The sequence below is a fragment of the Haliotis rubra genome, unplaced genomic scaffold, assembly GCF_003918875.1.
Source record: "Haliotis rubra isolate DU_JTF1 unplaced genomic scaffold, ASM391887v1 Scf727, whole genome shotgun sequence".
NCBI lineage: Eukaryota > Metazoa > Mollusca > Gastropoda > Lepetellida > Haliotidae > Haliotis > Haliotis rubra.
The window spans coordinates 322,371-340,017 of NW_025767443.1; the positions used below are offsets into that span (position 1 = coordinate 322,371).

General features: G+C 43.5%; 1 protein-coding gene across 1 annotated transcript in view; it reads right to left on the bottom strand.

Annotated features, from left to right (window-relative positions):
* LOC124259540 overlaps positions 1 to 17,647 on the bottom strand; it is a 40,958-nt gene that overhangs the window by 11,682 nt on the left and 11,629 nt on the right. The window contains exons 5-12 of the mRNA XM_046693681.1: positions 14,191 to 14,427; positions 13,339 to 13,499; positions 12,145 to 12,267; positions 10,438 to 10,549; positions 5,394 to 5,551; positions 4,362 to 4,463; positions 3,651 to 3,731; positions 344 to 467 (exon numbers count right to left, since the gene is read on the bottom strand). Coding sequence (XP_046549637.1) covers positions 344 to 467; positions 3,651 to 3,731; positions 4,362 to 4,463; positions 5,394 to 5,551; positions 10,438 to 10,549; positions 12,145 to 12,267; positions 13,339 to 13,499; positions 14,191 to 14,427 — 1,098 coding nt within the window. The remainder of the gene's footprint in view (positions 1 to 343; positions 468 to 3,650; positions 3,732 to 4,361; positions 4,464 to 5,393; positions 5,552 to 10,437; positions 10,550 to 12,144; positions 12,268 to 13,338; positions 13,500 to 14,190; positions 14,428 to 17,647) is intronic.

A 17,647-nucleotide genomic window follows, 5' to 3' on the forward strand; every position in this document is an offset into this window, starting at 1 on the left:
ATTAATTTGGGTTTTCGATTACCCAAGGTCTCCTTGATACTAAACGTTTCTCACGGTTTTAGTGCAGATGATGTATTGTTGTCCATCCACATGAATTGACAAATGGAAAAATATATTTTTTATGCAATGGCCAACATATTTTATGGCTTGATGATATGCAATGGCCAACATGTTTATGGCTTGACGACATAGAATGACCAACATATTTATGGCTTGATGACTGGCAATGGTCAACATATTTATGGCTTGATGCCATGCAATGGCCAACATATTTAATTGCTTGACGACGTCCAGTTTCTCTGGAACCACCAGTGTTGTCCAGTTACAACAAGACGATACATACGTGGAAAAGCGATCCTGAAGCTTCGCCGTCGTTCTGTGGTCATGCAGTTGGTGACGTCAAAGTTCATGACGCTGGGTTCCTGAGCATCATACTGGAATATGTTACTGGTGTACTGCATGCCAAACTGCGAGAAATAAATGACGGTTTTGTATCTTAGATGCTGAAGTGCGGAGCTCAAATATCTGAAATACTGCCAATCCCGAAACTTCTTTGCTTCTATTTTATGCTGTCGGCATTAGACTCAGGGGAAACTAATCTGTCGCATTTCATCCAGGGAAATTGTTCTGTTTCCTGATAATTAGATACTGACAAACTATTCTGCACGCCCTGACATTAGACATTGGGAAACTATTCTGTCTCCTGACATAACCAACTGGGAAAGTATTCTATTCATTGACATTAGCGATGGGAAACTAATCTGCCCCCTAAGATTAGACTGTGTGACACAATTCTGTCCCCTAACATTAGACTCTGTGAAACAGTTCTGTCCCCTGACATTAGACTCTGTGAAACAGTTCTGTCCCCTGACATTATACTCTGGGAAACAGTTCTGTCCCCTGACATTAGACTCTGTGAAACAGTTCTGTCCCCTGACATTAGACTCTGTGAAACAGTTCTGTCCCCTGACATTAGACTCTGGGAAACAGACTCTGACATTAGACACGGGAAACAGTTCTGTCCCCTGACATTAGACTCTGTGAAACAGTTCTGTCCCCTGACATTAGACTCTGTGAAACAGTTCTGTCCCCTGACATTAGACTCTGTGAAACTGTTCTGTCCCCTGACATTAGACTCTGTGAAACTGTTCTGTCCCCTGACATTAGACTCTGTGAAACTGTTCTGTCCCCTGACATTAGACTCTGGGAAACTTAGACATTGGGTTCTGTCCCCTGACATTAGACTCTGGGAAACAGTTCTGTCCCCTGACATTAGACTCTGTGAAACAGTTCTGTCCCCTGACATTAGACACTGTGAAACTATTCTGTCCCCTGACATTAGACACTGGGAAGCTATTGTGTCCCTCTGACATTAGACACTGGGAAACTGTTCTGTCCCCTGACATTAGACTCTGTGAAACTGTTCTGTCCCTGACATTAGACTCTGTGAAACTGTTCTGTCCCCTGACATTAGACTCTGGGAAACTGTTCTGTCCCCTGACATTAGACTCTGGGAAACTATTGTGTCCTCTGACGTTAGACACTGGGAAGCTATTGTGTCCTCTGACGTTAGACACTGGGAAACTATTGTGTCCTCTGACGTTAGACACTGGGAAACTATTGTGTCCTCTGACGTTAGACACTGGGAAATTATTCTGTTCGCTGACATAACTGAGAAAGTATTCTGCCCACAGACGTTAGACACTGGGGAGCTATTGTGTCCTCTGACGTTAGACACTGGGAAACTATTGTGTCCTCTGACGTTAGACACTGGGAAACTATTGTGTCCTCTGACGTTAGACACTGGGAAGCTATTGTGTCCTCTGACGTTAGACATTGGGAAGCTATTGTGTCCTCTGACGTTAGACACTGGGAAGCTATTGTGTCCTCTGACGTAAGACACTGGGAAGCTATTGTGTCCTCTGACGTTAGACACTGGGAAGCTATTGTGTCCCTCTGACGTTAGACACTGGGAAGCTATTGTGTCCTCTGACGTAGACACTAGACACGTTAGACACTGGGAAACTATTGTGTCCTCTGACGTTAGACACTGGGAAACTATTGTGTCCTCTGACGTTAGACACTGGGAAGCTATTGTGTCCTCTGACGTTAGACACTGGGAAACTATTGTGTCCTCTGACGTTAGACACTGGGAAACTATTGTGTCCTCTGACGTTAGACACTGGGAAACTGGAAGCTATTGTGTCCTCTGACGTTAGACACTGGGAAGCTATTGTGTCCTCTGACTATTGTGTCCTCTGACGTTAGACACTGGGAAACTATTGTGTCCTCTGACGTTAGACACTGGGAAGCTATTGTGTCCTCTGACGTTAGACACTGGGAAACTATTGTGTCCTCTGACGTTAGACACTGGGAAACTATTGTGTCCTCTGACGTTAGACACTGGGAAACTATTGTGTCCTCTGACGTTAGACACTGGGAAGCTATTGTGTCCTCTGACGTTAGACTGACTATTGTGTCCTCTGACGTTAGACACTGGGAAACTATTGTGTCCTCTGACGTTAGACACTGACGGAAACTATTGTGTCCCTCTGACGTTAGACACTGGGAAACTATTGTGTCCTCTGACGTTAGACACTGGGAAACTATTGTGTCCTCTGACGTTAGACACTGGGAAACTATTGTGTCCTCTGACGTTAGACACTGAGAAACTATTGTGTCCTCTGACGTTTAGACACTGGGAAGCTATTGTGTCCTCTGACGTTAGACACTGGGAAGCTATTGTGTCCTCTGACGTTAGACACTGGGAAACTATTGTGTCCTCTGACGTTAGACACTGGGAAACTATTGTGTCCTCTGACGTTAGACACTGGGAAACTATTGTGTCCTCTGACGTTAGACACTGGGAAACTATTGTGTCCTCTGACGTTAGACACTGGGAAGCTATTGTGTCCTCTGACGTTAGACACTGGGAAGCTATTGTGTCCTCTGACGTTAGACACTGGGAAGCTATTGTGTCCTCTGACGTTAGACACTGGGAAACTATTGTGTCCTCTGGGACGTTAGACACTGGGAAACTACTATTGTGTCCTCTGACGTTAGACACTGGGAAACTATTGTGTCCTCTGACGTTAGACACTGGGAAACTATTGTGTCCTCTGACGTTAGACACTGGGAAACTATTGTGTCCTCTGACGTTAGACACTGGGAAACTATTGTGTCCTCTGACGTTAGAACCTAGAAACTATTGTGTCCTCTGACGTTAGACACTGGGAAGCTATTGTGTCCTCTGACGTTAGACACTGGGAAGCTATTGTGTCCTCTGACGTTAGACACTGGGAAGCTATTGTGTCCTCTGACGTTAGACACTGGGAAACTATTGTGTCCTCTGACGTTAGACACTGGGAAACTATTGTGTCCTCTGACGTTAGACACTGAGAAGCTATTGTGTCCTCTGACGTTAGACACTGAGAAACTATTGTGTCCTCTGACGTTAGACACTGGGAAACTATTGTGTCCTCTGACGTTAGGCACTTGTAAGTTATGTTACGCTCTGATATTAGACACTACAAAAGCCCATTCTTTCAACTGACATTAGACACCTGGAAACTATTCTTCCCGATGATTAAACTACTGACAAACTATTCTGTCCCTTGACATTAGACACCGGGAAACTATGCTGTACTCACGTCTTTTACGGTGATCCTGAGCTGAAACGGTATGGCACTCTGGGCGTATTGAATTGGATCGTACCCAGAGGTCCAGTTTGCCTGTAGAAAGTGAATGAGTGAGTTGATGAGGTAAAGTGAGTGAGTGAGTGAGGTCAATTTTACGCCGTCTTTTGCAATATTCCAGCAATATCACGACAGGCAACACCAGAAATAAGTGAGTTGAAGAGATAGACAGACACAGACAGACAGGGAACTATATTGCAGGTAGACAGAGACGTCAATGTCTGGAACAGGGAAACCAGTGGTTGATATTGTGAGCTACGAGTTTGACACCCGATTCACCCAACCTATTACGTCACCTCTGTACCAGCACATGTTGTTGTGGAACAGATCTATTCGGGCTCAGTTTTCAGTGAGTGAGTGAGTTTAATTTATGATTTATGTTTTCGCAATATTCCAGCACTATCACGGCGGGGACACCAGAAATGGGCTTCACACACTGTACCCTTTTGGGTACTCGAACTCAGGTCTCCGGCGTTACGAACGAACGCTTAAACCATTAGGCTACCCCACCACCCCAGTAGAAGACAGGGAATATTTGAGAGAGTCACAGTGTTTGAACTGACCGAATGTTATTTTACGCCGCGCCAATGTGTCTTAAATAATCTCGCATGTTCTGTTCCAGCAAGTATCTATGCCATTACACCAAAATTAAGAATTGAAACCTACCGAGACAAACGCCCACTCCCAGGTAGAGTTGGTAGGTAGACTCGGGGGGAAGTCAGTTCGCAGAGACACCCATGTGTCACAGTCAACACCTCGGATTGATTTCTGAGGAAGTGGACAAATAGATCAACATGTCTCCGGTTGATTTTACCAAACGCCATATCGCCGTTAAAACTCAGTTCGTCAAATTGACATTAAGTAATGAGAATATGCTACAGTAATATCAGAATACGATATTACTTGTAACGCCACACCGAGCATTAATGCGGCTTTATTAAGACAGTCTGTAAATGGACAAGTTCTATCGGCCAGACAAACCAATGATTGACACCATAAGCATCGATCTATGAAATTGGGTTACGATGACGTGTGCCAACCAAGTCAGGGAGCCTGAGCACCCGATCCGTTAGTCGCCCCCAACGCCAAGTATGACATTCTAATCCAGATCTTCACGGGTCAATACGAAATCAAAAGAGTGTAAACAACTTTGCAAAAAAGATCGAATGGAGTTCTTCCTGAAGATACAAATATATAAACTTAATTTTTCAAAAAGTACCAATTCTATTTTAGTTGTGACATTTCCCGTGGTAATTGTTGATATCTCATAGATTGAAACTGTTTCAGACATTCCAGCACACAATTTCTTGAACACCTTGACCTTGTTGGCAAGCCTTATATTTACAGGAGCATCTTGTAATAAGGATCGGTCGCTTGGTTGGTTTGTTATTTAACGCCGTACGCCGCTATATGGCGGTGGTCTGCACGTAATCGAGATCTGGACCAGACAATCCAGTGATCAACACAATGAGCATCGATCTACACAATTAGGATACGATGGCTTCTGTCAACCAAGTCAGCGAGTCTGAGCACCCGATCCCGTTAGTCGCCACTAACAAGAGAGGCAGCAGAATGTTTCCATTCAATGCATGCAACATTTGGTTTATGTTTCAAAAGCCAAAAGAAGAGACAAGCTAAATCAAAAATGATAAATCGTGGCCTTAAGTCGTTCAGTAAAATAAGACGAGTAGTGTTTACCAAGCCAGTGTAACTGTAGGTGTTGTCGAAATGGAAGAACTCTTGCGCAGTAGCTATGCGCACATGTTGGGGGTCTTGCATGCGGTCATCCCAGTTGTCCTGCGACAGAGCAGTCACAGAACAGTTTCCGCGGACCGTGTCCTTCACGTATTGTATACCTAGATGCATACAGAACATACAGAAGAATGTACAAGGACTTAGTGTTTCATATAATATAGAAATCTACACATGGGTTAAAGAAGAATGTTCGAGGACCGTGTCCTTCACGTTTTGGATACCTAGGTACAGAGCGAACATACAGAGGAAATATTCGAGGATATAGTATTGTATATAATGTATATCTACGCGGACAGGGGTTAAAGAAGAATGTTCGAGGACCGTGTCCTTCACGTACTGTATATCTAGATACATTCAGAAGGGTTTTATATAAGAAAATGTTATATAATATATACTTTTCCAAAAAAGAAACGTATAACCCAGGAATCTGTATAACTCGTCCACAAATACACTTTAATACATGAATTTTTGCATCAGTTTAGAAGGTAATGTCTATATAACCAAGTGGATAATTTTAGATAAAGGAGACGCTGAGCGCGATGGTGACCACGTAGCACGGTCCCGACGTCGGGTCTCCTGGCTCTAAGAACAACCTCTTTCAACCGGTTCCGTACAGTTTGATCGGATATCCTCCGAAGTCCTTGCACCCTGGCTGATGTGCTCTCACCCGTGGCAGTACGGTCACGCAAATGAAGTACCCGGATGTACCGATCTTGGGCTGCAGTGGTGACTCGAGGTCTGCCTGTACGGGGACGGTCATTTGTTATACCTGTTTGGTTGTAACGAGCTGCAAGCAGTGATATCGTGCTCAGACTAACATTCAGACGCCTGGCAACAGAAAATTGGTAATCTCCAGCGTGCATTCTTTCAATGGCGATGTTGAGTGTCGCAGCGTCAAGACGTGGCGTAGTGATTTGACCTTGAAACTCCTTCAAAACGAATGCCGATTTCCGAAAGTAGTCCGACTTTTTATAGCCAGAGAGTGCATGCTCTTTGCTGCACAATTTCAACTGGAAGGTGATTTCTGTTGCGTTGTGGCGATGCCGTTTTAATTCTTGTAAGAAATCTCATCAAACTCAACATTTCAGGTAAAGTCGATTTTTCGTTTATGCAATAGTGTAAAATCATGTTATCAACACTTTTGTTACATATTTTGACGATTGTTTTGAAAAAAAAATAAAACGACTATGCGTTTCTTTTTTGGATAGTATATATCTACATAAACAGGAGTTGGAGCAGACTCTTTGAGAACCAAATATTTTAGATTATGTAAATCTACACAGACAGGAGTTACAGAAGAGTGTCCAAGGATCGAGGGTGTTCTATTATATGCTGTATATCTGCACAGACAGGAGTTACAGAAGAGTGTCCAAGGATCGAGTTTTTTATTTACTGTATATCTGCACAGACAGGAGTTACAGAAGAGTGTTCAAGGATCGAGTTTTTTATTTACTGTATATCTGCACAGACAGGAGTTACAGAAGAGTGTCCAAGGATCGAGTTTTTATTTATTGTATATCTGCACAGACAGGAGTTACAGAAGAGTGTCCAAGGATCGAGTTTTTTATTTACTGTATATCTGCACAGACAGGAGTTACAGAAGAGTGTCCAAGGATCGAGTTTTTATTTACTGTATATCTGCACAGACATGAGTTACAGAAGAGTGTCCAAGGATCGAGTTTTTATTTACTGTATATCTGCACAGACAGGAGTTACAGAAGAGTGTCCAGGATCGAGTTTTTATTTACTGTATATCTGCACAGACAGGAGTTACAGAAAAGAGTGTCCAAAGATCGAGGTTTTTAATATACTGTATATCTGCACAGACATGAGTTACAGAAGAGTGTCAAGGATCGAGTTTTTATTTACTGTATATCTGCACAGACAGGAGTTACAGAAGAGTGTCCAAGGATCGAGTTTTTATTTACTGTATATCTGCACAGACAGGAGTTACAGAAGAGTGTCCAAGGATCGAGTTTTTTATTTACTGTATATCTGCACAGACAGGAGTTACAGAAGAGTGTCCAAGGATCGAGTTTTTTATTTACTGTATATCTGCACAGACAGGAGTTACAGAAGAGTGTCCAAGGATCGAGTTTTTATTTACTGTATATCTGCACAGACAGGAGTTACAGAAGAGTGTCCAAGGATCGAGTTTTTTATTTACTGTATATCTGCACAGACAGGAGGTACAGAAGAGTGTCCAAGGATCGAGTTTTTTATTTAATGTATATCTGCACAGACAGGAGTTACAGAAGAGTGTCCAAGGATCGAGTTTTTTATTTACTGTATATCTGCACAGACAGGAGTTACAGAAGAGTGTCCAAGGATCGAGTTTTTTTTATTTACTGTATATCTGCACAGACATGAGTTACAGAAGAGTGTCCAAGGATCGAGTTTTTTATTTACTGTATATCTGCACAGACAGGAGTTACAGAAGAGTGTCCAAGGATCGAGTTTTTTATTTACTGTATCTGCACAGACAGGAGTTACAGAAGAGTGTCCAAAGATCGAGGTTTTTTTAATATACTGTATATCTGCACAGACAGGAGTTACAGAAGAGTGTTCAAGGATCGAGTTTTTTATTTACTGTATATCTGCACAGACAGGAGTTACAGAAGAGTGTCCAAGGATCGAGTTTTTTATTTACTGTATATCTGCACAGACAGGAGTTACAGAAGAGTGTCCAAGGATCGAGTTTTCTATTTACTGTATATCTGCACACAGACAGGAGTTACAGAAGAGTGTCCAAGGATCGAGTTTTCTATTTACTGTATATCTGCACAGACAGGAGTTACAGAAGAGTGTCCAAGGATCGAGTTTTCTATTTACTGTATATCTGCACAGACAGGAGTTACAGAAGAGTGTCCAAGGATCGAGTTTTTATTTACTGTATATCTGCACAGACAGGAGTTACAGAAGAGTGTCCAAGGATCGAGTTTTTTATTTACTGTATATCTGCACAGACAGGAGTTACAGAAGAGTGTCCAAGGATCGAGTTTTCTATTTACTGTATATCTGCACAGACAGGAGTTACAGAAGAGTGTTCAAGGATCGAGTTTTTTATATACTGTATATCTGCACAGACAGGAGTTAAAGAAGAGTGTTCAAGGATCGAGTTTATTTTATATACTGTATATTTACACTACGCAGAAAAGAGGTACAGAAGGGTGTCCAAGAATCGAGGTACATGTATTTATATACTGTATATCTACACAGAAAAAGTGATACAGAAGAGTGCTCAAGGAACTAGTATTTCATATAATGTATAACTACACAGAAAAGAGTTACAGAAGAGTGTTCGAAGATTTAGTGTTTTTACAGATTGCATATCTACACAGACGAGAGTTGGGAAAGAGTGTGCAAGGACCCAGTATTCTACAGCACAACCAGAAGTTATTGAGAATTTAAAGATTGTAATCTTTTTATTTTTTTCACTCATTACTCACGTATTAAATGTGAATATTAGCAGAACATAACTCCAGATTCAAAGACAGGTGAACAGTTAGTATTTTGTCAAGTCAATATGGGCAGCAATGCAGGCTTCAATGCGGCGCGGCATACTACTGATCAAAGGAGTTAGAAAGTCGTGGTCCATGCTGTCCCAATATCGGACCACCTCTTCTTTCATTTCAGAAATATTTGTCAGATTTTTCTTATTGACTCTTTCCTTCATAAGTCCCCAAACATTTTCTATTGGATTTAGGTCAGGGCTATAGCTTGGCCAATCTAATAATGTCATATTTTGGGTCCGAAAGCAGGCCGGTGAATGCTTTGAACGATGTTTTGGGTCGTTGTCCTGCTGGAAAATCCAAACATTTCCATAGAACACGTGAGCAGATGGAAGTAAATGTCCCTCGAGAATATCTGTGTACCGCTCACTGTTCATATTCCCTTCAAATACACAAAGGTGCGTTGCCCCTAACACAGATATGCTACCCCACGCGTTAAATTTCGGACTGTACTTTGGGCGCTGATACAAAGGTTTTTAGTTTCTTGGGTCCAGAATTTTAGTGTATTAGGAAAAAGTCACACAGAACTTTCATCTGAGAAAATCACATTGTCCCAGTTAAAATTTCTATGCTGTAAGCACCAGTTCAACCTTCCTCCTTTTGTTCAGGTTTCATGATCGGTGATGGAATTCCTCGATTTTTCTGCCAACCCATTGCATGCAGCTCAGTTCTAATTGTCTCCTTATAGACAGCCACAGTTCCTCTATCAATCATATCCAGCTTTAAGTTTTCTAAACTCCTTCGTTTGTTTTTAGAAACAAGAATACCAAGCCGCCTCCTGTCACCGACAGTCAATTTTATGGGCCTACCTGCGCCTCCCTGTTGCTCAGTGCCATATCCATTTGCAATATTTTTGAAAACACGATAAACAGTGGACAAAGGGATGCCTGTTCTAATTGAAATCACTTTAGCTGATCTGATGTCCTTGTTATAATACTCTAAAATCAACTTCCTCTTTTTGTCTAAATCGTCCATACTGAGGATCACTGAAAGTGTCGTCTGCTAGCAAGTAAACAAAGGGGATAACTCTTCACAAAATAATGAAAAAGGATTAACGGATTCTCTCATGAATGAAACCAGGCACTTGATAGCTGGTCAAGGTTGTTTATACTAGAAATCCAATTAAACATATTCCTAAAATTCTCAATAATTTCTGGTCATACTATATATACTGTATATCTACACAGACAGGAGTTACAGAAGAATGTTTCAAGGACAGAGCATCATAACGCAAATTTTTTATAAAGCATCCATCAATCGAACGGTTCTGAGTTCCGCAAACAGCAGATTCTGACGATCTTACCGTTATAGAGACCTCCACTTACACAAAGTGTCATGACCCGGAAACTACGATTTCTTCATTAGGCGTCATTTGAATCATACAGGATGAACAGCGTTTAACTGTATAAATTACATATTATTAAATACTAATTCTATACTTACCAACGCACCTAACTACGTTTTCCTCCACCCACCTGTTCTAAAGTCTCTGACAATGCTGAGCAGGTTTGTTCCATACTGGGAGGCAGAGCCAAAGCTTGGAACCATGTCGAACTTTGTCAGTTTCATTCTGGAGTCAAACCATTCCTGGACATGAAAAGAATGTCATGAGAGGCCCTTAGTGTCTTCTTAGGACACAAAACGACCATTTATTCTGAGAAGACGTTTTTACCATGAGGAGACTTTATTGTATCGAGGAGACTTTTTTCGTGTAAGGAGATAAACATTAGGATGAGCGATATGTCGGTCTTTGTCAGTTTCATTCTGGAGTCAAACCATTCCTAGACATCAAAATAATTTCATGAGCGGACCTTAGGGTTTTCTTATGACACACTGCGACCTTTTTATTCAGAGGAGACGTTTTCGTTTATCGCGAGGAGGCTTTTTGTCCTGAGGAGACTTTTTATAGTCTTCTGAGGAGATAATTAGAAATGAAGCCACAAAACCCTTTCCACATCCATAAGAAATATCTGCTCAAAGCCGAGTTTATGGTACAGTTGTGACTACATCATGAGTATATTACATATGTTTCAGCAGTATTACAGCTGTGCTACGTTTTTTCGTAAACACATAGTGTGTATTGATAAGATGACGATTTGTATTTTAAGCTGTTCACTGGTCCCTCTGGGCCCATGGGTTGATGTACCCTCGATGTTTGCTTATGTTCCCCTCGCCCGAACAACGTATAAATAATTGATCTTACTTAACACCTCAATGTTAATTTTGATTTGGTTGAGGCAGGGGTATCGGATCATAATAAGGAGTACCAGAGCTAGGCAGTTAGCCAGAAATAAATCTTCAGATGACATAGAATCTAGCAGACGACAAGAAAAACAAATTTAGAGTTGTCTCCCTTCCATCGATTTGCATTCGACAAACATCGGTAATTTACGTACATCATACGTGACTTAATTATTCGAGATAACAAATTACTAGCACCAAGTACCAAATGAATTCCCACAGTTCGGCATTCCCAGCGGATAACTTAGAAAATGTTACTCGCTTGTAAGCGGGGTACGTTGAAAATAATAGAAGACCTTCTCATCTGAAAACGACATTTCTATGTCGGGTAAGATAATGGCTGTTAGTTCAATATATACTCAGCGTCATTATTGACGGGACATAGAGGTGTACAGGGTGTCAAACATGAACATTTTCTGATGGGTCTGAGCGTATGGACAATGTGACAATGTGTATTCAACAACAAAAAATAGACCACGACCTTTACAAACAAGGGCAAAGTTGAATATGACAGGCAAAGGCTGAAGCCAACCAGTTGTTTAGCCCACGCACGTGCAGAACATGACGAGGAACTGTCTACGGGCATGGAGGTTTTCATTGAAGTTGCATCTGAACACTTTTTGTCCATGCTCAGGCAATAATGACGCTATGTATATACAAGTTCACTGCTGTTGATTGTAGAGCGTACTGGGCGACAATGAACATACTTTTTGTCTGTTATTCAACGCCTCAATGAGCAATATTCCAGCTATATGGCGGTGGTCTGTAAACAATCGAGTCTGGACCCGACAATTCAGTGGTTGACATAATGAGCATGGAACTACGCAATTTGGATACGATGACATGTAGTCAACCAAGTGATATGTGAAAAAATAGTCAGCAAGACTGACCACCAGATCTCTTTAGATCTCTGGGTGTCAGTGAACATAACATGTTATTACCGAGGTAAATGTTGCCATCTTCTCCACTTCATCCACCTGCTCCACGGCCATTGACAGGACATCCGGGACATTAGGTAAAGGCTTTGTGTTGATTCGTCCTGGGCACACGACACTCGCGTCCATCTAAAACCACAAAATGAAAATAAAAAAATAAAATATGATCAGGAGAGTGCCCGGGCACTCGGGCACTCGGGCACTCTCCTGATCATACAGCTCTTCTGACACTCCTGGTAATGCAGAAGGCTGCAGTGTTGGGGAGCCTACATATTCTCCGTAAAGTTCTTGGTGGGTTCGACTAGGCAGCGTTTCCTGGGGCAATGAGCCTTACCATTCCTGACAATGAGCCTTACCAGCCTGGCTGTGCCAGGATCACCCGAACTGCATTTTTTCATCTTAATCTGTAAAACATAATAATAATTACGAAAATACGGTTCTTTTCATTCATACGGATCCAGACTCGACTCGTAACATTCTTTTTCATTCTGTAGAAAAATTAGTGGATGTGTAGGGTTCCTCCCTTTGCCACGCCCGGATCCGATGATCATGGATTCGAACTCTGATTCATCCCTATTATAATCCCTGGCTACTTGTGGCATATGCCTACTCGATTTTTACATGCTCACCCTCTTGCGAACAATTGTAGTAATACGGTTATATACGTTTCATTGCCACTTTGCCTCTTACCCCGAATGGAATTTATTTTGGCAGATAACTGGAATTTGTTTTCCCCTGATCTTCATATTTTCTACATATACTGTGTCACATTTCTGTCACAAACCCTGTTTTGTACCTTAAACCCTACTCAGCCTCTCGCACAATACACCCAGACAAGTGTACTTCAAGTCACGAGCGGGGCAGCTTAGTTTTACGCCGCCTTTAGCAATATTCTACCAATATAACGGTAGGGGACACCAGGAATGTGCTTCACACATTGTACCCATGTGGGGTATCGAACCCGGGTCTTCGGTTTGATGAGCGAACGCTTTAACCACTAGGCTGTCCCACCGCCCTCGTCTTACGATGAAGAGGTTGCTAATGACTGACTGCCGTGATATTGCTGGGATATTGCTGGAATGTTGCTAAAAGCGGCGTAAACCCCTACTCACTAACTCCTGTGGAATACGAGGAACTTATCAGGTATTGGATAAGTATGAACTATATTGCTATGTGGCAAGAAAAATCAGTTGTTTCTACCTCGAAAACTCTTGGGTCCTTAATGTGGTCCCTGAAATGCACAAACTCGTAGAAGTGTTCAAAGTTATGGGATTTGGTGAACGTGTCTTGGACCTTGCCTATCACGTGACATCGAACAGGCACTTGGGGCACTCCAAGAGAAGTGTCCCACATATCCGGGTCTGAAAATACATGAATCATCTGTGACAGCAAAATGACATTTTTTTTCCAAACATGTTTTATCTTGAAATAGTCGATATAATACAAATACATAAACATAGTTACAATAACGAATATAGGTGTAGTGAAAATTTTGTGACGTCACAACTACGTCATTGTAACGTCATCTCGATCCTGTTATCATGCATACAACCCATCTCTTGCAATATTCTACTTACGACGAAGCACAACTGTTTTGTTAGAGGCGACTAACGGGTTCCGGTGGTCAGACTCGCTGACTTGGTTGACACATGCCATCTGATCCCAATTACGTAGATCAATGCTCATGCTCTTGATCACTGGATTGTCTGATCCAGACTCGGTTATTTACAGACCACCGACATATAGCTGGAATATTGTTGAGTGCGAAGTTAAAAGGCAACTAACTAACATTCTTGGCTTAAGGGGCGACTAACGGGATCGGGTGGTCAGGCTAACTGACACATGTCATCGTATCCCAGTTACGTAGATCGATGCTCGTGCTGTTGATCACTCGATTGTCTAGTCCAGACTCGATTATTTACACACCGCCCCCATATAGCTGGGATATTGCTGAGTGCGGCGTTTAACAACAAACCGACCAACCAACCAATCGCTCCGTCGGGAAAATACTGCGGTGCACGGCCTATGGTACTGACTAGATCACACACTCACCTGAGAAAAACCACGTGACATTCATTGATGCTTTCATCTCATCCCAGTACTGACACGACTGCCATCCCTGCACCCAGATCCCGCGCACCTGACTCTGACCCAAGTACTTCTCCGTCACGTTGGCCCCGAAGTGCATCGCTCCAGAAGCAGAGAAGATGCGACCCTGCCCATTTACCCGTTTGTACCCGAAGAGGAAACGCTGGCCAGATGTGGACAGGTTTGACACTTTACAACTGCCTGTAAAAATATAAAGAGAATAATGATAATGAGTGAGTGAGTTTAATTTAACGCCGCTTTTAGCAATATTCCAGCAAAATCAAGGCTGGGGGACATCAGAAATGGGCTTCACACATTGTACGCACGTTGGGAATCGAACGCGGGTCCTCAGCGTGACGAGGGAACGCTTTAACCACTAGGCTACTCCATCGCCCAATAATTATAATGAAGTTGCTTTAAATGATAAAATAGCATCAATATTGGCTGTAATGATAACAGTGATGATGTCGATGACGACCACGACGACATTATGATAACGACTACGTCGACGACGAAAAATACGGAAAATAATTCGTCTAGACTAGTGAACATGATGAGTATGGACCCGATCCAAGGGACATAACTCGGTACAGGGCAGCGATAATGCACTCCGAGATTCAAATGAATCAGCTCTGTACTGGGCAGCGAATGTAGAGTCCGGGATATAAGGGAAGCAACTCTGTGTGGAGTAGCCATTGTAAGCTCCTGGCCACAAGAGAAGCAACTCGGTATGGAGCAACGATTGTTCACTATACTGGCTACAAGGGAAGCAACTCTGGATTGAGCAGCAATTGTTCACTCCTGGCTACAAGGGAAGCAACTCGGTATGGAGCAACGATTGTACACTCCTGGCTACAAGGGAAGCAACTCGCGTATGGAGCAACGATTGTTCACTCCTGGCTACAAGGGAAGCAACTCGCGATCGGTATGGAGCAACGATTGTACACTCCTGGCTACAAGGGAAGCAACTCGCGTATGGAGCAACGATTGTTCACTCCTGGCTACAAGGGAAGCAACTCTGTATGAAGATTGTACACTCCTGGCTACAAGGGAAGCAACTCGGTATGGAGCAGCGATTGTACGCTCCTGGCTTCAAGGGAAGCAACTCTGTATGAAGATTGTACACTCCTGGCTTCAAAGGAAGCAACTCTGTATGGGGCAGAGATTGTACACTCCTGGCTTCAAGGGAAGCAACTCTGTATGAAGATTGTACACTCCTGGCTACAAGGGAAGCAACTCGGTATGGAGCAGCGATTGTACATCTCCTGGCTTACAAGGGTAGCAACTCGGTATGGAGCAACGATTGTACACTCCTGGCTACAAGGGAAGCAACTCGGTATGGAGCAGCGATTGTACGCTCCTGGCTTCAAGGGAAGCAACTCTGTATGAAGATTGTACACTCCTGGCTTAAGGAAGCAACTCGGTATGGGGCAGCGATTGTACACTCCGGGCTTCAAGGGAAGCAACTCTGTATGAAGATTGTACACTCCTGGCTACAAAGGAAGCAACTCTGTATGGGGCAGAGATTGTACACTCCTGGCTTCAAGGGAAGCAACTCTGTATGAAGATTGTACACTCCTGGCTACAAGGGAAGCAACTCGGTATGGAGCAACGATTGTACACTCCTGGCTACAAGGGTAGCAACTCGGTATGGGGCAACGATTGTTCCTCCTGGCTACAAGGGAAGCAACTCGGTATGGAGCAGCGATTGTACACTCCTGGCTTCAAGGGAAGCAACTCTGTATGAAGATTGTACACTCCTGGCTACAAGGGAAGCAACTCGGTATGGAGCAGCGATTGTACACTCCGGGCTTCAAGGGAAGCAACTCTGTATGAAGATTGTACACTCCTGGCTTAAGGAAGCAACTCTGTATGGGGCAGAGATTGTACACTCCGGGCTACAAGAGAAGCAACTCGGTATTGAGCAACGATTGTTCACCCTGGCTAAGGGAAGCAACTCGGTATGGAGCAGCGATTGTACACTCCGGGCTTCAAGGGAAGCAACTCTGTATGAAGATTGTACACTCCTGGCTACAAGGGAAGCAACTCGGTATGGAGCAGCGATTGTACACTCCGGGCTTCAAGGGAAGCAACTCTGTATGAAGATTGTACACTCCTGGCTACAAGGGAAGCAACTCGGTATGGAGCAGCGATTGTACACTCCGGGCTTCAAGGGAAGCAACTCTGTATGAAGATTGTACACTCCTGGCTAAAGGAAGCAACTCTGTATGGGGCAGAGATTGTACACTCCGGGCTTCAAGGGAAGCAACTCTGTATGAAGATTGTACACTCCTGGCTACAAGGGAAGCAAATCGGTATGGAGCAGCGATTGTACACTCCGGGCTTCAAGGGAAGAAACTCTGTATGAAGATTGTACCCTCCTGGCTACAAGGGAAGTAACTTGGTGTGAGAGCAGCGATTGTACACTCCGGGCTTCAAGTGAAGAAACTCTGTATGAAGATTGTACACCCTGGCTACAAGGGAAGCAACTTGATATGGAGCAGCGATTGTACGCTCCGGGCTTCAAAGGGAAGCAACTCTGCCATGAAGATTGCGCCACTCCTGGCTAAAGGAAGCAACTCTGTATGGGGCAGAGATTGTACTCTCCGGGCTTCAGGGGACGCAACTCTGTATGAAGATTGTACACTCCCTGGCTAAAAGGAAGCAACTCTGTATGGGCTCAGAGATTGTACACTCCTGGCTACAAGGGAAGCAACTCGCGATCGGTATGGAGCAACGATTGTACACTCCTGGCTACAAAGGAAGCAACTCGGTATGGAGCAGCGATTGTACACTCCGGGCTACAGGGAAACAACTCGGTATGGAGCAGCGATTGTACAATCCTGGCTTCCAAGGGAAGCAACTCAGTATGAAGATTGTACACTCCGGCTACAAGGGAAGCAACTTGGTATGGAGCAGCGATTGTACACCCGGGCTTCAAGGGAAGCAACTCTGTATGAAGATTGTACACCCCTGGCTTAAGGAAGCAACTTGGTATGGGGCAGAGATTGTACACTCCGGGCCTACAAGAGAAGCAACTCGGTATGGAGCAACGATTGTACACTCCTGGCTACAAGGGAAGCAACTCGGTATGGAGCAGCGATTGTACACTCCGGGCTTCAAGGGAAGCAACTCTGTATGAAGATTGTACACTCCTGGCTACAAGGGAAGCAACTCGGTATGGAGCAGCGATTGTACACCCGGGCTTCCAAGAGAAGCAACTCTGTATGAAGATTGTACACTCCTGCCTACAAAGTAAACAACGCGGTATGGAGCAGCGATTGTACACTCCGGGCTTCAAGTGAAGCAACTCTGTATGAAGATTGTACACTCCTGGCTAAAGGGAAGCAACTCTGTATGGGGCAGAGATTGTACTCTCCGGGCTTCAGGGACGCAACTCTGTATGAAGATTGTACACTCC